Raw genomic sequence first — 25,443 nt, forward strand, 5'->3', positions numbered from 1 at the left:
ATTATATGCGTGAAGAAGTATGACATTTTTGTGTCAGTTTCAAGGTTTTTCGTCAGCAGAGCACACTTGGCATACAAGTAGATAGCTATTAGGAGCAACCACCTTAACTACTACCAACCACCCATTAGAGCTTTTTCAACCCAACCAGGAGCCGCAGGATATGGAGTTGAGAGCGACCGTGATGGGTTACACAAATGCGTGGCACGAAAAGGGACGAAGACTGTGAAAAGTTGATGACTGGAGATGGGGTCATGAACCTTGGAGCTGATTGGGTTGAGGCAAGTCGTTCACTTACCCGGCAGTCGTAAACAAAAAATTTCAAATTCAAACATTTTAGAGTTTCAAAAACCAGATTATGAGCACTAAGGAGGAAAATCAGGCAACAATCCCCATCTCCAGGCAACTTGCGGAATGCCTGTATTGTGATCGTGTTTGTGTTACGTGCTTTCCATTTCGATCAAATCAGGGCCCCGTTTTCCCGTTATTTTAAACACATCGTCCTAGAGCCCCCTCGTCGGGTAGATTCCGGTATCGTTGTTGGCCGAAGACCGATCCGTCAACTCATCGGTAGTCTAGGACGCGCAGCCGAATCGTCAGCCATATGTCGACGAACCCTCGGTGCCACCCAAGGCGCAGAACGTGGTCAGAGGCGTGGCTGAAGCTGCAGTCAAAGTGTCATCAGACGAGGAAAGACGCAAAAAAGAAGAGAAGGTGGTTGCGGATGGAAGAAGGGGCCCCAGAGCGAGTTTAGATTGAATAAGAAAGTGTGAGGAGAGAAGAAGGAGTGAAGCTAACAAAATTGTGAAAATCGCAAAAGCGCTAGTATGTTTTCTTCAATATGAGTGCGAAGATTATCTGTTCCGCGGTAACGAGAGTGTGCCAACTCTGAGGAAGTTGAATCAGGGAGTCTCGGAAGTGCCCCGGTTGGCCGGCAATTACAGTCTTATGGTGAGCAAGCTCAATGACTCTAGCGCTCATACAGTCCGCCACAGAGCTGATCGGGTAAGCCGTGATCAGTTTAACCTCATAAATTGACTCCCTATGAACCTTCAGCGTTACATAATCGGCAAAACCAACAATCTTAACATCGCACAATGGTCGGATTCGTCAAATCCTTATTTTATTACCAAACGAATGAAAAATTGTCCCCATTACTGTAGGATCCTTCCTTGGCCCGGTACTAAGGAACCTCATGTATGACTTAAGTTCCCTCCCGATGCACAATGGTCGGATTCGTCAAATTTCACGACATAAATCGATAACTCGAAAACCATCAGTGCTAGAGTTTTGACGTCTTCAGAAGAAATGATCTACAAGAAAAGATCTATTTTTGGTGTAAGTTGCTATTAGGGTGGCCCTTATGTGATTTTTTTTGAAAATCATTTTTTTTAATCTTTTGAGTTTTGATCATATTATTCTACAAAATTATAGAGAATTTAATTCTAAGCATTTTTCCTTAATATACATTTATTTTATCTCATATAGGTAATGTTTTATGACAAAATTACCCGAAAAAAATATTTTTTAGCTTCCACTTTCGCCAATTCAAAATATTTTCAAAAACTGTCCAAGCATTGCTTCACGGTCTTTGGAAAGCGCATCTTTTGGTTACATATGATGGTTGATAGCTTCATTTTCAAACATAGTATAAGCGTTTTTTCATGAAAAAGTGATATTTTTCTGAGTATTCTACTGCAGCTAGTAGCAAAAATTAGCAAAAATTTCAATCGTATTCTGAAAGTATACATGCAGGCCCATCAAATCCATGGTATTTCATTTGATTTTCAGAAAAAAAAACAAAAGGGCCACCCTAATGTCCACTTACATAAAAAATAGATCTTTTCTTGTAGAACATTTCTTCTAAAGACGTTAAAACTCTGGCGCTGATGGTTTTTGAGTATTATGTTGTGAAATTCGACCACTCCGACCATTGTGCACTGGGAGGGAACTTAAGTCATACATAAGGTTCCTTAGTACCGGGCCAAGGATGGATCCTACAGTAATGGGGACAATTTTTCATTCGTTTGGTAATAAAATAAGGACGAATAACAGAGTAATGTAATGCCTAAAGTGTTTAGCATATTAATTTTTGGAATTATTTTTTATTATTTTACCTTATGCACACTTCGTTTATACCAACTTCTGTTATCGAGATCATCGCTCCTGCTCGGATATTGTTGTTGCCTTGAGATCGCTGTTTGATGCGTCATCAGACCCTGGAGCTTTGATCGTTGTTCGCCACCGTGAGTAACCAGTGAGTAACTCTTCATTCGTCATCAAAGGCATCATTTCGGCCTCACCCACATTGAGGTCAAGGACTCGGAACGGGAAGAGTATCATCGCCAGCTCATCTCGAGACAGTTCGGATACTGGAGAGCCCTCTTTAGTCTTGTTTATCACAATCTTGTAGGGGACACACAATGGGTTTGCATTGGCACTCCGGCATAGGTTGTCAAAACGCGCTCTCTTACCGCTCCTAATGGCCTTGTTTTGTACCAGTATTGCAGGTCGAAGCACCTCACGGCGTTCCACTCTGACCTCCTCAGTGCGGGCTCGTTGTATACTTCGTCTAGCCTTAAGGCAACTTGACTGAAGGTCCGTAATCTCAGCACTACACCAATACACCGTACGCCTACCATTTGTCGGCATAAAATTCCTCGACATAGTGGTGTCATAGTGAAATCTTTGCTGTTGAAGTGATTGATCTTCCACCCACGGACCTGATGAGAAATCCGCGCTTTCGGTTGCTGCACTTCATAGTTTATCTTAAAGCGGATTGATATATTACCCTCGTCAATCTCCCTTTATGACAACCGGCTTCCAACCCACTACGATAGTCTGTGGATCATCAGGTTGAACTTTTCTACTAGCCATCGTCGTGGATCATAGCGGAGTAGAACACACCATTGAACTTGGCTATGAGCGTACAGCCTCTTGAATCGGGTCATGGCCCGTTGTGCCAATAGCCGTCATCCTAGACGCATCCGTTATCCAGTTGCCATTATCAGCAGGGACATTGTACAGGGCGACGTCAGTCCTCTACTCCGAGACCAACTTCCACAGCAGCTGCTGAGCAGATGCACAGTTGTTGAGACTCAACAGTGTAAGGCGCCTTGTCGCATTCTTGCACCTTGTGCCCTTCTTTTCTTCTCTTGTGCCATGCAACTGGAATAAGCTTATTGTGCATATTGACCAACCGATCTTCAGGTTTCCTCGCTCCATGACCTTTTTGGCTTCCGCAACCAGTAATCTGAAGCAGGCTACCTCTTAGGTGTACAGAGGTCTGCTCAATTTCTGCGCTACACTAAGAAGTGCCGGCAGATATGATATCATCTGCATCCGGGATCTTATCCAGTAGCTTATACTGAAAGCTAACTTCAGTACCCAACGACCTCACCTTGACGCCGGCACCCAGAAACTAATAGCAAATATAGTATATTAACAATAAAGTCCACTTCGTGAATCCGCATATGTTAGGCACCACACCATTTTGCGTCACTAAAGGAGACTAACGACTGAAAACGATAACCAAGGGGTGCGGTAATTGCAAAAATTACACAAATTTTACAATTTAAGAAAATTTGAATTACATTTTCCGAAATTTTAGTTTTTAAACTCAGATATCAAAATGGGGTCATGGGATGATTTCTAGCATAAAATTTCGATATGTCATATTGAATATTGAATCATACGTTTAAGCATCCATCGAAATGTCTCTTTACTACAATGCTTGCCTTTTGTGACACCGCGGCGCTAGTGCGTTGTCTTTAAATCAGCTGGAGTGGACTATATTGGTAATAGAGTATATTTGCTTATAGTCCAGCTTTTTGTATGTCATGTCGCTCATTTGTGCGTCACGTTTCAGCTGGTCTGCTGATCAGTTCCCCTGCATTGAGGCGTCTGACGCTTCGCACGTCCTCGCCCAGTGCCGAAAGTCTTTCAGCCCCTCACATCGACTTCAGAACTTCAGCGTAACTTTTTTGTCGGCACTAAGGAACAAGGCCTCGCCTCTTCCTTTAGTTCCTTTGCAGGGCGGAATGCGTTCGACTTATGCTTTCTCCCACTGCCAGAGATTTTTGGTCCACTGTGCCGATGGCTAACGATGGCTGGCGTCCTGGCTGGCGTCCGGCGATTTGTGTCGCCTTAGTGTCTTCCGCCCTTTTAGGCCGCGAAGTCGCCTTCTCGGGCCGCAGTTTGGCATTTATGTTTACGCGTTTGGCTTTGAGTTCTACCTCATCGCCGGATTGCGGCCTGAGACGTTTCAGGTCTTCTTCTTCTTCAATGGCATTCCTACATTCCAACTGGAACTTGGTCTGCTTTTCAATTTAGTATTCTTATTAGCATTTCCTCTGTTATTAATTGAAAGCTTTTCTATGCCATCTCCGGATTGGCAATCCTACGACTTTTCTCGCAAGGCTACTGAGACGTTTCAGGTATGGCGCAATCCGTTCCTCTGTCGCTTGCTAGGTGAAGTCAATTACCTCTTGGGCCTTCGTTGCTCATCCAAGGAAGAAGGCCTCGGTCTGTACACCTTTGTCGGCCTTTTAGCTTCCAGCCACCCGCCTGATAAACGCTTTTTGTTCTTGCTTGTCTTGCAACTGGATGGTTCTGTTTCAGATCGTTACTGATGTTGTTCTGCACGACGATCACATCCCGGGTTGTGGCCCGCCGAACGTGTTGCCAGCCGGAATATCACCTATCACACCCGGGGAGACGCGATTGTTGGTATCAGAAACCTCCGCTACTCCACTCTCCACTCTATTGGGTGGAGAGCTCAGAAAACCCTTCTTCGCGAAGGTGCTCGCCACCACACAATTTGAAAGAAAGGTAGTATTTCATAGGCTTCGTACTTTCATGAATTTCCTAAAAAGTAGATTTTTTTCCTTTGGCCGTGAACCATCGGACACTTTTACGATCTTCCCAGGGTTTCCGTATCTCCACAAACCTTTAAGTATCTTCTTGGCTTTTGTGAACATTCACTGATCTTCATGAACGCGAGTAGTTTCACATTCACGGAACTTCGAAAACCGTCACCGATCTTCTTGGGCAAAAACTTTTCACACTTTTATATCTGAGGCCCTTTATTCCATGGCAATCTTGAAAAATCTAAATTGTGCGTATAGCCTAATTCTGTATACAGTTTATATATTTAAACTGCTTGCATCGACCTGTGTTAATTGGAGTCCTTAGGCAATACAAAACATGTGTTACTTAAAACAAAACAGTATGAATACTACAGGTATGTGCTGTAAAGAAAAATACAGTGATAGACCTCTACAGTGTAAATGCAACGCTCACCTTCACCACTGGAGGAATTCCTGTACACCAGTCGGAGCATGAAGACGGGTTCGGTAGACTTGTCAGAATAAAAAGACAAGATCTTAACCTGCAGAACATGTATTTCACATATTTAAAAAATTAATCTTTGAAACAGCTATAAAATATTACAGAATTAACGTGAAAATATGTTGGCTACTTACATCTATGCTGTCGCCCCATAGTGCATCGGAAGGTTCAATCACCAACAAAACCAAATAGTTGAATGTGAACACAGCGACCCCTTTCAGCTTCACAGTTGCTGATCAACCAGTGGAGAATGTTGAAGATATCCATTATCTTGGTGACCAGATAGCAACAGACGGATAAGCGGATCAACAAAGCCAGCATTTGGAAGTTCAAGAATTATGTAAAAAATATGACAGATAAATCAATGCACCAAAAATCTAGTTCTAATAGAAATCTGTGCTGCTATAATATGGCAGTGGAACATGGTGCGTATCAGTGAAGAACACTTAATGGCTGCACTGCCCATGATCGTATATTTGATTGATTTTGTAAATCGTTTGTCAATCCTCCCCACAAACTCAATCATTTCCAGCTTACCACAGATAAACAAGAAAGAAAATCCTTTTTTACTGTTGTAAGATTAAATGCAGTAAATTAGGCTTTCTGAACGATTTACAGGCTTTTTACTAAATGAACAAAAATGCGAGTGTTACAAATATTCAATCATGGGCAGTGCAAGTGTTCATCAACAGATACCAAATGTATGTTGTCACCAGAGGCTGTTAGCAAAATGCTCATATTTTTTTTCAATAGCTGGAATCCTCGATACAAAAATTTTCAAGTGTTTTTTTAATCTCATTCAAAATTGGAGAAATTTGAAAAAGTTTGTCGAACAATCCAATCGGATTCTTGTTTCTTTTCCTCTTTTTGTCGATGATTTCACTCTTTGATCGTTCATGACAATAAATAAAAAAACATGTAGTAGCAAATAAAGGAATGTCTTGACATTGACATAATTGTATAGTAGCAGAATTTATCCACTTTCTTCAAAATATTTATGCACGACAACAACATCACGTCAGTATGTGTACAAACATTTCATGCCATGCTGAAGCTGAATTCAATATAACAAACAGGGTGGAAAGAATAAAATTTCCACTACAATTGATCAGCAATCGAGAAGTCTTCGGGGAACTGCAACCGCGGCCGGTGAGCTCGAAGAATAGAGCACAATATAGAACCCAGCACGCTAGCACTGGCGCTGGCGGTACCATTAATCCAATTTGGATAATGATGTAATGGCTTACGACGTTCCATCGCTTCGCTCGTACATGTCAGGAAGAAGCACGAATCTCTGTGTAGTACCGGAAAATGTGAAGTGCCAAATCATCTCCCAGTGGCCGTGCTGATATATTCTTTTGAAATGCTTAGCAGGAGCTTTCCGCTCGACAAAAGAAATTTCTTAAGGGGTGTACAATGGAAAGAAAGAATATAACGATTTGAGGGTAAATCTTTTGGCTTTCCATGAAAATTTGATTGTGTTCCACTAACACCTAGCGTGATAAGTATTTAACGAAGCATTCTATTGATTGGGTGTGATTGGATCCATTTAGTGCTGATCCTGTAGTCGAGTGGTCGTTAATCATTGTTATACCAGTTAAATGTGTTTGTTCGGTTTTTGTCTTTTTCATATTCTCACAAGCTTTAACTTTTGTAACTTTAACAATAGTAGCCAAATCAATCAATCATTTTTTCCGCACCACATAAATTTATCAACGCATGTTCCACGTCATATTCGCTGCTTTCACGTCCCTCTGTGTTTCCCTTGTTTCCGCTCAAAGCCTCTGTTTGTGTATGTTCGCATGAACAATCGAGCAAAAAGCATATAAAACCATATAGTAACGATAATCCATCATGTAAAAATTATTATAGCACCGCACTCACCACGTCGGCAAAAGCTGAACCTTAGAATGAAATCACTCAGCTTGGATTCACCAGAATCGTCTGAATTGCATGGACAAATGCGCAGACGATATCCGGGGCCCCCCGCCCATAGTGGCCATGGAGGCTCTGGTGGTCATTTAGAACATAGCACGCCACCATCAAACAATAGTAGGTTACACTGTAAGTATGAATTCGTATTTTTGCTGCATCATTATATACCTTCATGGAGATACAAGAAAGTCATACATAAGAAACCTATATAGGAAAGATCTCAGAAAATAAATCTTACCACCGCGCATTAAATAACAGCCCACGGACGAAATTGCCTTCTAATGGAATTTGTTATAAATTAACAGCTCCATCGAGCCCTTCGGGCAACCAGAGGAAATTCCTGTACGCCAGTCGGGGCATGAAGACGGGCTCGGTAGACCTGCCAGACGAAATAGACAGGAGCCAATCATCTGCCAGCACGTCACCATGTCCATCACCGGTTCGACAGTCGCAGGTAAGAAACAAACTTTGCGTAAGTAACATAAACGATGGTTTCTTCTTTCACCTTCTCCGTGATTTATGCGTTAACTGCTTTTTTTGGTATGACACTTCACTTACCAACGAATAATGAGACAGCTTATTTTGAGTTTTGACGAGAGGGGCTACCAGGGAAAAAGATAGGAATCAAGGCACGATTTTTTTTTCGATATGTCAGGATTAATAGTCCATTCCCGTCAGACATAATGTATTTTTCACTTGAAAGATGATCAATTTATAATGTGTTTGCTGTTTATTGCAGTAATTGTAAACGTTTTGTCCTGTATTTCGTGCAGATTCGTTGAACAATTCCTGAAAATGTAATTGTTGCACCAACCAAAATCTCATGAATATTAAGTGTTTTCGTCTGCTAGAATTGACTTTCATCGTTGCTCATTCGACTGAATGGGATTTGATGTGTGTGATCTACCTTTTAATGTACGCAAATGAAGCACCATCATCATTAGGGTAAGACGGTAGAATATGCCCCCCTAAGGCAATATCTATGAACACTTTTTACTTTTCAACGCAATTTATGGAAACTTTGTGTTATTTGGTAGTCCAAAAGTCACAAATGCATTTCCTGTGAGTAGTCGTATAAAAATATTACTGAGAACACGTAATAAAGCTTTTTTGAAATGTCGTGAAAAAATTGGATTTCAAAAAGTGCCTGGGCAATACGCCCCACTGTAACCAAAGACGTTTCATAGCCCTTTTTTAGTATTTTATCAATCCCATAAAAAAAGGTTACAAATTCTTATGTCCTTGAAAAAAAAACCAACATAAGTCCATTTAAGCAGGTGTGAATTACATTTCAATATTGTCCATATAATTTGGAAGCAACTGCTGCAGTGCTGCAGGCTCGCTGCGCGTCCAGTTGGAAAGAACATGCCGTCCTACCCACACTGGAGCGTTTTGACCAGTGAAACATATTTTCGAAAATCGTTACATTTTTGAAGATGGAAGCAATTTTATATCATATTAACCACTGAGAAAAGTTATTTTGTTGCCTAACTGAGTGTTCCAGTGCAAGTTTTGCGGACAGTATGCTAGAGTCGCTCCAGAATGTTGAGTAAACAAACATTGAAAGTTACAGCAAAACTGTATTTTTTTATATTTGGTATTATTTTCATTATGTAATACAAAAATACTTTCATATAGTATCATGGTTTTACAATTACTTAAAGGTACCAACTGATTTTTACCCTTAGTTAGTTATAGTTTTCTAGAAATCAAAAAGGGGTGTTTTGGCCAGGTGGGGCGCATTATACCGCCTTAGCCTATGTGTATTAATGTGAGTCATTACATAAACAAGACAGAATCACCGTCTTCGACCAAAGGTCGCACATACTGAACTCTTTTTATCGAGCATTGGACAACGGACAGGACAGGAGAGAACTTTTCGCTTACGAAAAGTTTTCTTCTTACCAGCGGGAATCGAACCCACACTCCACAAAACATGTGTCTTATCGACTGACTTCGCTAACCGCAAGTCCATTAGGGGCATGGGATCCTATTTCTTATTTTGTATTTACACAACAATTACATGAGCATGAGCATGAGCATTATGACCGCACAATTCGTAGTTGCTACTCCGTGATTGACTGAACTTGCGAAATTGTACAGAGAACACAATGAATGGGGCTTGGGATTAGCTACCCATTCTCAATGTACACGTTTCGGGAGCTCAAATATTTAAAGTCAATAACGGCGCTGGCCACGTCCTTACGGTCATATAGGAATGGAAGGATTGTTAGTCCGACTCTCGTTGCTACTAGAGACCGAGTATACCTCTGCATCTCCACGATTGTCTCGGGATAGGATATCGTCTTAGTTACAAAGGATAATTTATCTGGATTCACTTTGGTAAGCGATGCGATCTATGGGATGGGAAATGACACTAATACGAGTTAAAAGTTGAAAAGCATGCACGCCCGGTGGCATATGAAAGCTAAGGAGATTCGCGTTTTGGACGACCGCACGGAAGCGCAGCACTCTGTACTCACTTGTTCGATGGCTACAGCAAACTATTGAAGAACTCGCTTTTTGACCGCGCGCGACGTGCGCATGAGCCACCGAACACAAGATAGATACTTTATTTCTTTCCCGACGACTAAAACACGCACTGCACTTACTTGTTCGATAGCTACTCTTATTACCGGCGGCGCAATGCAGAACAAATATTTTGGCCGATCGCGTCATCGTTCTGCAGTCCGAAACAAGAGAAATCTCTTACTGAACTGATTTTTATTACCGGCCGCGCAATGCAGAACAAATATTTCGGCCGATCGCGTCATCATTCTGCAGTCCGAAACAAGAGAAATCTCGTACTGAACTGATTTTTATTACCGGCCGCGCAATGCAGAACAAATATTTCAGCCGATCGCGTCATCGTTCTGCAGTCCGAAACAGGAGAAATCACGCACTGAACTGATTTTTATTACCGGCCGCGCAATGCAGAACAAATATTTCAGCCGATCGCGTCATCGTTCTGCAGTCCGAAACAAGAGAAATCACGCACTGAACTGATTTTTATTACCGGCCGCGCAATGCAGAACAAATATTTCAGCCGATCGCGTCATCGTTCTGCAGTCCGAAACAAGAGAAATCTCGCACTGAACTGATTTTTATTACCGGCCGCGCAATGCAGAACAAATAATTCAGCCGATCGTGTCATCGTTCTGCAGTCCGAAACAAGAGAAATCACGCACTGAACTGATTTTTATTACCGGCCGCGCAATGCAGAACAAATATTTCAGCCGATCGCGTCATCGTTCTGCAGTCCGAAACAAGAGAAATCTCGTACTGAACTGATTTTTATTACCGGCCGCGCAATGCTGAACAAATATTTCAGCCGATCGCGTCATCGTTCTGCAGTCCGAAACAAGAGAAATCTCGCACTGAACTGATTTTTATTACCGGCCGCGCAATGCAGAACAAATATTTTGGCCGATCGCGTCATCGTTCTGCAGTCCGAAACAAGAGAAATCACGCACTGAACTGATTTTTATTACCGGCCGCGCAATGCAGAACAAATATTTTGGCCGATCGCGTCATCGTTCTGCAGTCCGAAACAGGAGAAATCACGCACTGAACTGATTTTTATTACCGGCCGCGCAATGCTGAACAAATATTTCAGCCGATCGCGTCATCGTTCTGCAGTCCGAAACAAGAGAAATCTCGCACTGAACTGATTTTTATTACCGGCCGCGCAATGCAGAACAAATATTTCAGCCGATCGCGTCATCGTTCTGCAGTCCGAAACAGGAGAAATCACGCACTGAACTGATTTTTATTACCGGCCGCGAAATGCAGAACAAATATTTTGGCCGATCGCGTCATCGTTCTGCAGTCCGAAACAAGAGAAATCACGCACTGAACTCTTTGTATTTACACAACAATTACATTGTAAAAACTTCTGCTGACCCCTTTTGTTCTCCCGTCAAACGATGAAATACAAACAAATTGATGCAGATCAAACTGCCCATTCATGCTGATTACAATAATGCCAATCGTTGTGAATACTCAATCATGAATATTTGAACTGGTGGGATATTAATTAAAAATCACCTTTGATGCAATAGTTTGCATTCAATTTCAGTGCAGTGGACGTGAAAATAATCATACACGAAGACAGGATAGCCATCGAATTTGGTTGCGCGTTTGTTTGCTCACATATAGAGCTAGAGCACAGGAAACGGCACATCACATGCCTAATGTCTTGGAAATCATTGCATGAATAATTTTTAATTAGTTTGTTATGCTATTTTCTTCTAGCCTGGCATTACATCCCATAACAGGGACATTGCCGTCTCTCGTCCTTCGCCATCCTTTCGTACATCATGTACTAATACAAATGCTCTTATGCCTCTGAATTCGAGAAACATTCCCACTCAAAAATATCGGTAGCGGAATTCCACCTTCAGCATGGTATGGTTAATAGATCTACGTCTCACCACTTTGCTACGGAAGGCCCATCTGATGTGGCGTATGTTGATGAATATTTGTTTTATGCGTAATGGAGTAGCAAATGTTGACCTCCATAACTTAAGACGAATCACAATGGAGAGCCGATGGAAATCTAACTTATTGCGGGTAGTTTGCGTTAAAAAGACGCATAAAAGGCCGTCCTGATTATTGTTGAAAACACAAGCACTTTTATAGCACATAATTTTATATTTAGATAAATTGAGACCATTGGTAAGCGGAAGAGTTGAACGATAAGCGCATACGTTACAAGTCTATCATTGAATAGAATGAAATTTCGACAAAATTTAATTATTGGTCAGCTCCGATGACCTCGATCTGAACGTCTGCTGAGAACAACGTTTATTTTGTATAGTCCACCATGTCCAGAAGTAATACTTATGACCAGGGTTTGCAGAAATCGCCCTTAATAGATAACGCACAACGATAAAAGAAAGGCAAAAATATAACAAGCCATGATAAGAAATTTATCTAACTAGCATACAAATGCGACAAAACAGAATCGGATAGGCAGACATAGAGAAGTGATGATTCTCACTTTGTTCTTGCTTATTTTGTGTTGGGGACCACACAGCTGTGTCGATCCAAGAGCCTAGGAAACCTTCTTTCAAGATGCTCTGAAACATTCTTTCAAGAGGATCGGAAGTCAACTTTCTAGAAGCTCGGAAGCCTCTCTTCAAAGGGCTTGGGAATGTTTTTTCTAGAGACTTGAAAGCCTACGATCTCAAGTTGCTTAGAAGCCCTCTTCTGGATAGGTGGCTCGAAAGCCGCTTTTCAAGAGGCTCGGAAGCTTCTGTTCAATATATCTTATGAGCTACAGTCATTTTCATTTACAGCAACCAAAAAAAAACATACGGCAAAAAAAACATTTCATGCAAAATCAGAAAAATGCAAAATCTACTATCCGGCCAAACGTCCTATTCGGCCAAATGTCATATTCGTCCAAATGTCCTATTCGGCCCAATTTCCTATTCGGCCCAATTTCCTATTCGGCCAAATGTCCTATTCGGCCAAATGTCATGTTCGGCCAAATGTCCTATTCGGCCAAATTTCCTATTCGGCCAAATGTCCTATTCGGCCTAATGTCCTATTCCGCTTAATGTCCTATTCGGCCAAATGTCCTATTCGGCCAAATGTCCCGAACATTTCAAAAGGGCGAAACTGCTTTTGTTAACAAGAGCTTCTCACGTCTCTGGTGGGCTTATTTGTGCTTACCCACGCAATCCAGCACCATTGAATGAAAGAAGAGGATCTGATGCTTCCGTCAGTGGTATTGGATTGCGGGTGGGCTCAAATTAACACACCAGCGACGTGAGAAGCTTTGTTCACAAAAGCAATTATGCCCTTTTGAAATGTTGGTGCTGAAATGTTCTATTTGGCCCAACGTCCTTTTCAGCAAAATAACCTATTCGACCAAATGTCCTATTCGGCAAAATGTCCTATTGGGCCGAATGTCCTATTCGGTCAAATGACCTTTTCGGCCATATGGGTTTCGGCCAAATAGGTTTCGGCCAAATGGGATTCGGCCTAATGGTTTATTCTGTCTAGTAGCATACGGCCAAATTACTTTCGGTCGAATAGGTTTGGGCCAAACGACCCTTCCCCCATAAGCTCACCAAAATAGTTGGAATGAAGAGCACAATCACCATTCAAAAAATAAAAGTCAGAATCAATTACACCCATTCGAAAAAAGTTCCTAGATTTATTCAGCCCGAAGCCGGGTGATCTCTTCAGTACATAAAAGTCGTCTCCTTAACGCACGGTCTATGGCTGTACGTCCGTCGTCAGCCTACGGAGAGCCCGCAATGTATCTTCCATAATTATGTGATCGATCCACCTTGTTCACTGTGTACCTCGCCTTCTTGTACTTGTGCGATCGTTGTCTAGAACCATTTTCACCGGATTACTGTCCGAAATTCTGGCGTACGCGGTTTTTCAGTATAGGACGACTGTTCCCATTTACTTCATCCCAAAACGAAGAAATATAGCTCTGGAAATCTGTTGACCGACCGAGCAAGGGTGGCTGCTAGGTGGAAGAAGCTCTTTGAATTATTGTTGAATGAACAATCGGACAGAGAGGTCACAAATAGAATTAGGATTGTGGATGATGGACAAGCAGTGCAGCCACCAACGCTAGACGAAGTGATAAAAGCTGTTCGAGAGCTAAAGAACGGTAAGGCCGCTGGGAAGGACGGAATCCTGGCCGAGCTTCGTAAAGTTACGATTGACCGGCTGAACAACAAAATCCGGCAAGTGATCTTAATGATTTGGGATGGAAAAGAAATGCCTTCGATCTGGCTTGATGGCCTCATATGTTCTACCTACAAGAAAGGTCACAGACTCAATTGTGCTAACCATCGAGGTGTAACACTCATCAATACCGCCCACAGGGTAATCTCCCGAATCATGCATAGCAGAATGCGTCCGTTTGTGAAGACCTTTGACGGCGATTATCAAAGCGATTTTCGAGAAGAACGATCAACAACGAATCAGATGTTTATTTACTTTGCGAATAATCCTTGATAAAATCCGGTAAAACAGCTTGCGGACTTATCATCTGTTTGTAGATTGTAAGGCAGTGTACGACTCAATGAAAAGGAAAAAAACTATGGCATATAATGCTAGAAAATGGCTTTCCGGCAAAGCTTATGAGGCTCATACGGATGGATCGAAATCGAGCTACAGCTGAAGTCTCGCAGCTTAAAGACACGGACAAAACTATCTCTGGACACATTGATTGATTCGTCCAGTCGCCCTATACGGCCATGGACCATGGACGTTAAAAGATGCAGACTATCAAGTTCTAAGAGTTCATTCATTCATTTATTTAGTCTACATCTAAACAGATAACACTAAATCAACAATTTGACGCCACAATACACGGTTCGAGGCTGCATCTCTCCATCCTCGAATACGCCCCACGCTCGCCAAGTCGTTTGAACCTGGTTTGCCCATCTCCCTCGCTGCGCTTCACGTCCCGTACCTGCCGGATCGGAAGCAAACACCATATTTGCAGGGTTGCTGTCCGGCATTCTTGCAACATGTCCTGCCCATCGTACCCTTCCGGCTTTAGCTACCTTCTGGATACTGGGTTCGCCGTAGAGTTGGGCGAGCTCATGGTTCATTCTTCGCCGCCACACACCGTCTTCTTGCACACCGCCAAAGATAATCCTAAGCACCCGTCTCTCGAATACTCCGAGTGCTTGCAAGTCCTCCTCGAGCATTGTCCATGTTTCATGTCCGTAGAGGACAACCGGTCTTATTAGCGTCTTGTACATGACACATTTGGTGCGGTGGCGAATTTTTTTTCGACCGCAGTTTCTTCTGGAGCCCGTAGTAGGCCCGACTTCCACAGATGATGCGCCTTCGTATTTCACGACTAACGTTATTGTCAGCCGTTAGCAAGGATCCGAGGTAGACGAATTCCTCGACCACCTCGAAGGTATCCCCGTCTATCGTAACACTGATTCCCATCGGGCCCTGTCGCGCTCGGTTCCGCCCACAAGCATGTACTTAGTCTTTGGCGCATTCACCACCAGTCCAACTTTTGTTGCTTTACGTTTCAGGCGGGTGTACAGTTCTGCCACCTTTGCAAATGTTCGGCCAACAATGTCCATGTCATCCGCGAAGCAAATAAATTGACTGGATCTGCACACCATCCACCGTTGCTTTGATCAGTCTGGTAAGCTGTTCTCCAAGCTGTTCTCCAAGCTGTTCTCGTCCATAATTTTCCATAGCTCTACGCGGTCTATACTGTCGTATGCCGCCTTGAAATCAACGAACAGATGGTGTTTTGGGACCTGGTATTCACGGCATTTTTGAAGGATTTTCCGAACAGTAAAGATCTGGTCCGTTGTCGAGCGGCCGTCAACGAAGCCGGCTCGATAAATTCCGACGAACTCATTCACTAATGATGACAGACGACGGAAGATGATCTGGGATATCACTGGACTGGCGTTATTAAGGATTTCGATCGCTCGAAAGTTCTCACACTCCAGTTTGTCGCCTTTCTTGTAGATGCGTCATATGACCCCTTCCTTCCACTCCTCCGGTTACTGTTCAGTTTCCCAGATTCTGACAATCAGTTTGTGCAGGCAAGTGGCTAGCTTTTCCGGGCTCATCTTGATGAGCTCAGCTCCGATACCATCCTTACCAGCTGCTTTACTAGTCTTTAGCTCGTCTAAGACGAATTAAGTACTGTCCATTTAATTCCACCAGTTAATTTTCGTTATCTTTGCAGATACGTATTTCGACCACAACTGTGGTCGTCTTCAGTATATTGTACTTGACTCGACTCGAAGTCGAGTCAAGTACAAGACACTGAAGACGACCACACAGTTGTGGTCGAAATACGTATCTGCAAAGATAACGAAAATTAACTGGTGGAATTAAATGGACAGTACTTAATTCGTCTTAGACGGTTTAATACATTCCACTAAAAGAGCTTAATATATTTTTCTGGGTCTTTAGCTGTTGAATGGCATCCTTAACTTCCCTCAAGGTGAGGGCTGGTTGGCTTCCATCGTCCGCTGAACTGACGTAGTCATCTCCTCCGCTGACTTGACTTTCACTGCCTGTGCTCTCAGCGCCATTCAGATGTTCCTCGTAGTGCTGCTTCCACCTTTCGATCACCACACGTTCGTCCGTCAAGATGCTCCCATCCTTATCCCGGCACATTTCGGCTCGCGGCACGAAGCCTTTGCGGGATGCGTTGAGCTTCTGATAGAACTTGCGTGTATCTTGAGAACGGCACAGCTGTTCCATCTCCTCGCACTCCGCTTCTTCCAGGCGTCGTTTCTTCTCCTGAAAAAGGCGGGTCTGCTGTCTCCGCTTCCGTCTATAACGTTCCACGTTCTGCCGGGTACCTTGCTGCAGCGCGACCGCCCGCGCTGCGTCCTTCTCCTCCAGAATCTGTCTGCACTCTTCGTCGAACCAATCGTTCCGTCGACTTCGACCCATATCCAGCAGTCCTCAAGAGGGGCCCCATCGAGCTCACCCTCTTCCGGCAACGCTGCCTCGAGATGCTGCGCGTATGCAGTGGCAACATCGGGTTGCTTCAGTCGAGGGCGTACCACGGCTGTCGTCGGTACAGAACATTGTTTATGACGGATAGTTTTGGGCACAGTTTATCCATCACCAGATAGTGGTCAGAGTCGATGTTAGCGCCACGATATGTCCTGACGTCGATAATGTCGGAGAAGTGCCGTCCATCAATCAGAACGTGGTCGATTTGTGATTCTCTCTGCAGTGGTGATCTCCAGGTGTACCGATACGGGAGGCTGTGTTGGAAGTAGGTGCTGCGAATGGCCATATTGTTGGAGGCAGCGAAAGCCGTAGGCCGTTTTCGTTCGTCAGCCGGTGGGCGCTAAACTTTCCAATAGTCGGTCTAAACTCCTCCTCTTGGCCAACCTGAGCGTTCAAATCGCCTGTGATGATTTTGACGTCGTGGCTTGGGCAGCTGTCGTACTCACGTTCCAGCTGCGCGTAGAATGCGTCCTTATCATCATCAGTGCTTCCGGAGTGTGGGCTATGGACGTTGATTATGCTGAAGTTGAAGAACCGGCCTTTGATCCTCAGCCTGCACATTCTTTCATTAATTGGCCACCACCCGTTCACGCGCCTTTGCATATCGCCTATCAGTATGAAAGCTGTTACCAGCTCGTGTGTGTTGCTGCAGCTCTGGTAGATGGTATGATTACCTCTAAACGTTCGCAACAATGATCGCTTCCAACAAAACTCCTGCAGCGCTACGATCTACGGTCCTTGAGCACATCGGCGAGTATGCTTGTGCTCCCGATGAAGTTGAGAGATTTGCATTTCCACGAACCGAGTTTCCAATCGCTAGTCCCTTTTCGTCGCAGTGGTCTTCGCCGACGGATCCGGTCCGTACTATCTTGTTGATTGTTCGTTGCCTATGATTTTTTAAAGGCTGGCTTGCAGGGCCTGACACCACACCCCTAAATTTCCGGAGGACCATTCCTCCTTATTTCCGGTGGACCATGGTGCACAGTTTCACTTTAGAGTCCCTCGCTGGCACTCGGACGATGATCAGCCGCCCTAACATGGAGAACAGACGCTATTGTGAGCCGATCCTGACATGGAGAACAGACGCTCAATAAGATTTGCACCTCCGGAGAGGAGCAAACCCCCCCTTCCCTGTCAGCATACGACCATAGTTCCCACCGGGGTTGGTTACCCGATCTTCCCTAACGTTGCTCGTATCCCGGCCAGCACCGCGGGGAGGTAGGGATAGGAGTTGCTGGGTAAGAGGCTAAGGACCGCGAGATGGGGTCTATTTTATTCCTTCAGGTACGCGAAGTACCAATGGTACTAATGGTACGTTCTAAGAGTTATTTTAGCTGAAAATACTGCGCCCATTACTTGGCTGCGGTACAACTCGTGTACAAAAATGCAGATATCGGCAGGATAATAAAATACGGGAGATTACAGTGGGCTGGACATGTAGTGCGTATGCCGAAGGAGAGACCAGCAAGTCATGTTTAGCAGAGAACCTGGAAGAGAACGTCGGCTCCGGAGTAGACCCTGCACTCGCTGGCTGTGTGCAATCGAGGAAGATGCGAGTGTGGCCGGTGTGCAGGGAGACAAATCTTTCGATTCTTTTTATAGGATGAACATTAGAGCTATAAGGGAAAGAATAGAAACAGTTACCCAATGTCATACCATACTGAGTAATATTATAAACTTCGTAGCGATTTTCTGTAGATTCTGTAAAGCCTTTTCGCCCTTTCGTGTTTATAAATGCTGAAATAGAACTGTAAATTGCCTATGCGCGTGTACCAACGTTCGACAATTATGAAAGTGCTAATAGTTCAGTGAATTGAGAGCGATCTCTCCCAAAGGAGATGATGTAATGCCATGAAGAAAAATTCCTGTGACATTATAAAAAGGGCAATTAAAATGTGTTGTTTACGAGTGACTGTTGCTCCACTTGGACTGGCTGTTGGCGAACTTGACACGCACCAAATTGCCTCACCGATTATGCAATATTTGACGTATGGTGTTTGAATTCAGGGACGAGCCATTTAAACACGAATATAAAATCGATAAAAAACGAGGCATTTGAAGCAATCAGGTTACTTAATTGACATCTAATTTGCGAAGGAAACCTTGTGCTTCACATCGTTCAAAATCAGGTCATTTTTTGAACCATCTATAAAGTAAGTTGAACAACGTAGTGGTGTTAATATCATCTTAAAATGATTTTGTCATATCATTTTAATTTTTCGGATCTCCTTTTTATGCGACATGGTCGGTTTGACAATAATAAGCGAGTTTAAGCAATTTGACTTGCTCAACAGTGTTTTCGGAATTAACGGGCTTAATAGACGCAATGTAAACATTGGAATATCGCAATAAATTAACTAACGATAGTTTCTCATTGATGAAGGATCTACGCGATAAGGCCGAAGAAGGTGCTAGTTTTCAATTGCTTTTCTTTTCATTTCACACAAAACAAGTTAAACGGGTAATGTTTATATTTCCAAAGAATTACTACTAAGTGCTACGTTTGTTTTGCCTTTGGAATTATTTTGCCTGATGTTTCATTTAATACCCTTTGCTCTCTGTTTATTTACATGGTTCCAAATTTAGTAAATATCATGTTTTCCTACAATTTTGGTTAACTTGTAGCAGTTTTAAATATTTTCGAAAATCTAGAAAACCTTTCATGACATTCTGTTATGATATTTGCTTTTGAATAACTTCAAAACATTTCATTGATTTTCCATAAAATTATTCCTAACCATTCGGTCAACTGCTAAGAAATGTTCCATCTTCTCTACTTCGCATTCTATTTTCAGAAAGCACAACGACTGTTACCAACCAACATCCACGTAGTTTTGTACAACTTCAAAGCACGACACCAAGATGAGCTTGATTTAGTGGCGGGCTATAAGGTAACAAAAAAGTCAATCGGAATGTCGCTGGACCAGGCACGCAAAGTTTTAATTAATGCGTGGTTTTTCCCTTTCTTCGCTCAAACAACAGGTCACCGTCATCGATTCATCGGACGCCAACTGGTGGAAGGGAAAGTGCTTGGGAAAGGTCGGATACTTCCCCTCCAAATATTGTACCAAGCTGGGTGCATCGGAAAAGGTCCTTCAAGTGACCCACCCTCTGCATATAACGGACAACGAACGATGCGAGGTGAAGCTGCAAAGAGATCAAATCGTGATACAGGTAATATAGGATTGTGATTGACGTGAGGTTGGATTGATTGTTGGGTTTGGTTTCAGGTCGGTGAAGAGATGGGCGGCATGATTGCTGTCCGATTTGCTGATAATCATCAGGGTGTTATTCCGGGAAAGTATCTGCAGGAAGTCTGACTGCGGGATGGCGAAGAATTAGATCGGGATCGAGATAAAAGTAGCAAAAAAGCGAGTAAAAGTGGTGGATCCAATCATGCCCAGAGCACCAAATCCAGCAAGAAATCCAGCAAACCTTTATCAAAAAGTCAGGACTACGGAGCACATGGACATGAGGAGGCACGCAGTCACCATTATCATAAGGAAGGGAAAAACAATATGCAGAAATTTTATGACAGGAACTGGGAGAAGTGGGAGAAGTTTCGCGAGAAGAAGATGGAAATGATGAAAGTACATAAATATAATGTGGAGCAGCGTCTTCGGCACGAGAATCAGGATCGAGTGTATTATAGACACCATTTCAATTACCATCCGGTTAAAAGACCTAAACGAAAAACATCTTTAGACCCTAACTGGTACACTGAGAACATTTATTCTAACCAATCGATTGATAACTCTGATGGGGAGGCAGCATTAGCTATAGTGAACAGCTACCAGCCAAGAAAACCGCAAGCCTATAGGGATATAAACGGAAATCTGAACGACGACTTGGACGAAATTTTTACAGTAGGGGCACAGTTCGATAGAGTCAGTAATTATCCAAAATCGAATAGTTGTTGCTTCGGCGCTAGCAGTAGTATAATGGCCAATAATGTTAGACATAGGATCCCCAAATCGCACTCTTTCAGCACGTCCAGGAGCATGGGAGCTGGGTATAACATGAGCAAGGCATACAATCGCAACAGCTTCGAAATGGCTGAATTTCCTGGCCATGCGCTCTCCGATTCTGGCCGGCTGAATTACTACAACGGGGTAAAACCAGCAGGTATGCGCATTTGTGATCGTGAAGGTTGCTTCAACGAAACGTGCTTTAGTAAAGATACTAAGAATATTCATAATAACAATAATAATCTAATGAACGAATGGAATCAACGCAATCGTAACAATATGAGAAGACGCATGACAAGCACAAGATCGCAGCATGTAATGGAGGAGGATTTTGACTTGTTCGAAGACGAGGACGAAGCCGAGTTGAATATGTATAACGATGACAATTCTATTCTGTTTGAAGACTTCGATGACCACGATTATTATGGAGCAGGGCCTACAGCTGGAGATTTTGACGAGTTTTACCGTCATGAGCGCTCCAAGCAGGTACTACGTGGTAAATTTGATCGAATATGTAAATATACCGACGACTTCACCGATGACTATCACAAATCATTCGAGGATATTTTTAATCGCAATTGTTATATCGATCAACAGTATCAGGTGAAGGGCAATAATTTTTTCTCAAAACCTCACATTGCTAAAAACAAAAGCATGTTGGAAGTTAAACCACCGAACAAATATGACGATACTTCATCTGATTCCACGGATCTGGAGTTGGATGATTTCAATTTTGATTTTGAAAAGTATTGGGAGGAGCTGGAAAAGCCATCACCGACTTCACCAAGCGAATTGACGGAAAAGTATCCACCTGGTGCCCTGAAAAAGGTGAAAAACGTTAACATTAATCGATATAACAATGGAACTGTGATAGACATCTACCATGATGACGATCCGTACCATTCAGATCACTACCATTACCGGGAAGGTCCTGAAAAGAACAACAACAACATCGTTGATACCTTTTCACCACCATCCCTAACTAAATTCCGACGGAAAGTCTACCCCGAGCGAAACAATGTGGAAAATGGACTCTCCAAACACCCAAGTAGCAAAAGAAACAACATCAACAGCAATAGCAATGCCATTAGTTTTCTCAACAACATTTTCTCCATTTACAAACCCAGCAAATATTCTCCACTGAACTGTCACGTTGAGCAGAACTATTTGAAAAACATTCCAGCCAAGAAAATGAACATCACCACGGCGACCAGGCCTCTCGGTGCCCCACGCAGTGATTCGGAGAACTCAGCCAAACGTCCCCTCACAGTTCATCCATCCAAACAATACCCTCAGCGCTCCTATCAAGGCCAGCGTAGCCAGAAGGATCCGCAAGCCAAGTTCCAGATCATACCGGATAAAACCGGGCTGAAAATATCCCCGTTATATGCGTCCAGCAATGATTACCGGAAAGCGAGGTATAAACTGAAAAGTACCTCCCGCCCGTTATCCTTCTGGTGATAGTTGCTCGACTGTTCGTATTATTCGGATGGCCGACTGGATGGAGTCCCCGTGGTCAAAAAGACACGCAGAACCAAGTATCTGAAGTACTGAACATTTCATCAATCAGAGTGTATAAAATCAATTCATCGATAATCTACAATGTTGAATTCAAATCTGTTACATCTTCTCATTAAAAACACTGACACAAACACACTCAACAAAAACGATCAAATGTTGTACAAATATCACCATCAAAATTCCAACTTTTTACACGCTTTCACCTTTAATAGTCAAATTAAAAATGTAGAACCTCGAACCACCAACCAAAGTGAGCATCCTTAATTGTAAATATCCATTACCAAAATGTTCAAATGTAACGTTAATGAATCTTTTTACATGATCAACTTCCACTAAAACCACCATCAACTCACCTAAATTTTCTGCATAGACCAATGTTTATTACTACTACTGACAATAGATAGTTCTACCTACTAGCAGCAGACGACAAACCAAACCCAGTCCCGTCTTGATCGGTCACTCCACAAATCGGTTTTTGCAAACGAACATTGGCTCGAATCTGGTGCACGCAAACAATAACGACAAGGACGTGGGCGGGCAAATCGATACAGGAACAGGTTGTTTCGGTCACCTAAAGAATTATTGATTTTGACTATTTTTTTTTTGTAAATTTCATATTGCTACTTCTTCTACATCATACGCAGAAGGTCGTGGGTTAAATCCCAGGCCCGTTCCATTCCTTCTACTTGGTATCTAGACATATTCTTCTCATGTTCTAGCAATCGGTAGAACTGGACAACCCGATCAATAATGCATAACAAAATTATAACAAGGGGAGTTATTTATTTCAGAAAAATATTGTTACAAAATGTTTTAAGAATCCCTCTAGCCATAATACAATTAAATCAGAGATTGATACCTTCATATCAACATAATAACAAACGTTAATATAATTATTCAGTACAAAAAACTACTTTCAAGGTAATTGTCTACATCGCGGATAAAAATCTGGTACACAACAACGACGAATTTCCATCCATAATGTAGACAATTACCTTTGCTCCAGCTTTTACAGTATCCGGACCTCACTAATCCGACGACTCGTTAGTCCAGATCTTGCTAGTTCGGAATTTTCCAGATTAAACATTTGTCGGATCAGCGGGGGTATACTGTATTTAATTATATATAACACACGTTGTTTAAAAACCATTAATTGAAATTAATTTTAATTTGTTATGCATTCCTGATCGGGTATCAGACTCCAGAGATTACTGCTTCTTCATTTAATGGGCAGCTCTTCAACTTACTTAAAACTGTCTATTCAATTTTTTGAAATTTTATAATTTTGAACCTTTTCCATTCGATCAGTCGTCTTCCGAACTTTTGTCTTTCGATCGTTTGTCCTTTGACCTTTTATCATAGATTTATCAGCCCTACTTCTGGCTTTCTTAGTAGTCAGAAATACACCATCTTCTGACTTTGTCATGTATCGATTTGCTCTAGCCCTCCGTTTCTCTACAACTTTTAACATTATCCGTTTCCAGTACCAACTCAGCTTCCAAAATCGGTATGTTTCTTTCCAGGTAACGCGAAATAAGTTTTTACTCTGAACTCGATGGAAACTAAACACGGAAAGAAGAACCACGTTGGCGTTGAATGTCTGAATAATACGGACGCGATCCGTTCGTCACCACAACCCACCGATGGTTGCATGTGACTTCGTTCTACAATTACCGTCATAAACAAAAAACTTGTGTGGACATTAGCAGGGTGACATGACATGCAGCCATCGATGGGATTTTTTTGCACCATTGCAGAAGGAATTGATTTCTCAGAAGAAAACGAAAGTTTTCTCCATGCTTTTACACCTCCACCGAGAAACTGACATATTCTTGGAAGATCACAGATCTGCACAACTTAGGGATTTTGGTTCCTTAGTGATGGAGAAAACTTTCAATTCTGTGCTAGAATTAAAAAAAAAACATCACGCCTTACGTAAAAGAAGTAGAAGAAAATTTATAATTTCACTTGCAATTCTACTCTGTTTGCTCTCTAGAATGCAGGTCAATGCTTTACAAATCTTCAGTGCAACCAGATAATTTGAGAACACAATTTTGTTTTGTGGGCGCATTTGTAATATCTTTTTGGTTGAATGTCGAATGCTACTTCAGGTTCAATGGTATTTAGCAAAAATCATTCGCCATTATACAGTAGATTTGAATACAATGGCAGAGTTTCGGCAAGGGAATTTTTCAAAATTATTTCAATAACATTTTCCTGAAACTAAAGACTACAAGTTGTATTCACTACAAATAGTTTGCACACGCATACAGAATAACAGTAGGATAGGTTGTAGTGCTCAAATGACCGGCATTGTGTATTGTACAGTGACCTGTGAAAGTTAATGGCAATGATGACACAATTAGTTAGAGGGTTATTTCGTATTTTTTTCCCATCCAATGCAATGCCTCTACTCCATCTGCCGTTTTGGCAGATTCGTTTAATTCGTACTAAACGAGTGTGTTAAGAAGAAATCAATATGTCAAATCTAGTTGTCCTCTTCACAACCGAATACCCACACCTTCTGCAATACCTTTGTGTGGGCTTCATGATAGTTCTAATCTTCAGATTGTAGAAAAGTTTCGGCGAGTTTGGAGGGTTGGCGTCTTCTTGACACAAAATCAACACTACTGTTCCCGTAACAGTCTAGCATCGACCACTTTCTGCTACTACAGGGTGTAAAACGCAGAAATAACAGAAAGTGATCTCCCCAGCAGATTTGTTGTTGATGGTATCCGTCGTGGAGTACAATTAGTCAACCGAAATGTAGCAGAAATGAAGTGATCTGCATCTGCAGCTTCATCCAGTTGTTTACACTGGAGAGTTACTTTAATGCCCAGCGACCAACGCCATGCCCCAGGGCCTTTTGGACCAGCTTATTTACGCTCCATGCTTCAGCTTCAAGATCAGTTTCCCAGCCTTGGTGCGTCTGACGCTTCGCTTGACACTTACGTATTTAAAGCCAGATTAGCGTTATCCAATAACATTATTTCAACCTGTGTCTAGGCAACACGGCAACACTTGGTAGCAGGAATAAGACAGTGTGCTACAATGCACACCTTGGTTATTCGCATAAACCGTCATTTTAACATTTTCAGGCCCACGGGGTCATACATGACCCCAACACAAAAATGGATGTATAAAGTCACAAGATGGATAAAAGTGAACACTATCTCCAGTAAAT

At 42.5% G+C, this 25,443-nt stretch overlaps 2 protein-coding genes across 6 annotated transcripts in view; both read left to right on the forward strand.

The window, feature by feature from the left end:
• The window catches only part of LOC134211662 (uncharacterized), a 353,136-nt gene extending 332,875 nt beyond the window's left edge, over positions 1 to 20,261 (forward strand). For 3 of the 5 annotated variants that reach the window (XM_062688773.1, XM_062688774.1, XM_062688775.1), the window contains 5 exons: positions 7,219 to 7,410; positions 7,587 to 7,735; positions 19,566 to 19,661; positions 19,753 to 19,944; positions 20,001 to 20,260. In XM_062688773.1, coding sequence (XP_062544757.1) covers positions 7,219 to 7,410; positions 7,587 to 7,735; positions 19,566 to 19,661; positions 19,753 to 19,944; positions 20,001 to 20,090 — 719 coding nt within the window. In that variant the 3' untranslated portion in view covers positions 20,091 to 20,260. Of the gene's footprint in view, positions 1 to 7,218; positions 7,411 to 7,586; positions 7,736 to 19,565; positions 19,662 to 19,752; positions 19,945 to 20,000 lie in introns of all 5 variants that reach the window. The other 2 variants (XM_062688770.1, XM_062688771.1) reach the window with 1 other exon arrangement.
• Positions 20,262 to 20,288: 27 nt separating this feature from the next.
• On the forward strand, positions 20,289 to 22,405 carry LOC134211663 (uncharacterized). Its single transcript, XM_062688776.1, has one exon. The coding sequence runs from the start codon at positions 20,289 to 20,291 to the stop codon at positions 22,197 to 22,199; it is 1,911 nt and encodes a 636-aa protein (XP_062544760.1). The 3' UTR covers positions 22,200 to 22,405.
• The last annotated feature ends 3,038 nt before the right edge of the window (positions 22,406 to 25,443 follow it).

This window comes from Armigeres subalbatus, chromosome 2 (genome assembly GCF_024139115.2).
Source record: "Armigeres subalbatus isolate Guangzhou_Male chromosome 2, GZ_Asu_2, whole genome shotgun sequence".
Taxonomy (NCBI): domain Eukaryota; kingdom Metazoa; phylum Arthropoda; class Insecta; order Diptera; family Culicidae; genus Armigeres; species Armigeres subalbatus.

What these genes read in the sequence shown, in the direction of transcription:
- LOC134211663 (XM_062688776.1), top strand. Translation starts at nt 20,289, where the DNA reads ATGCAGAAATTTTATGACAGGAACTGGGAGAAGTGGGAGAAGTTTCGC.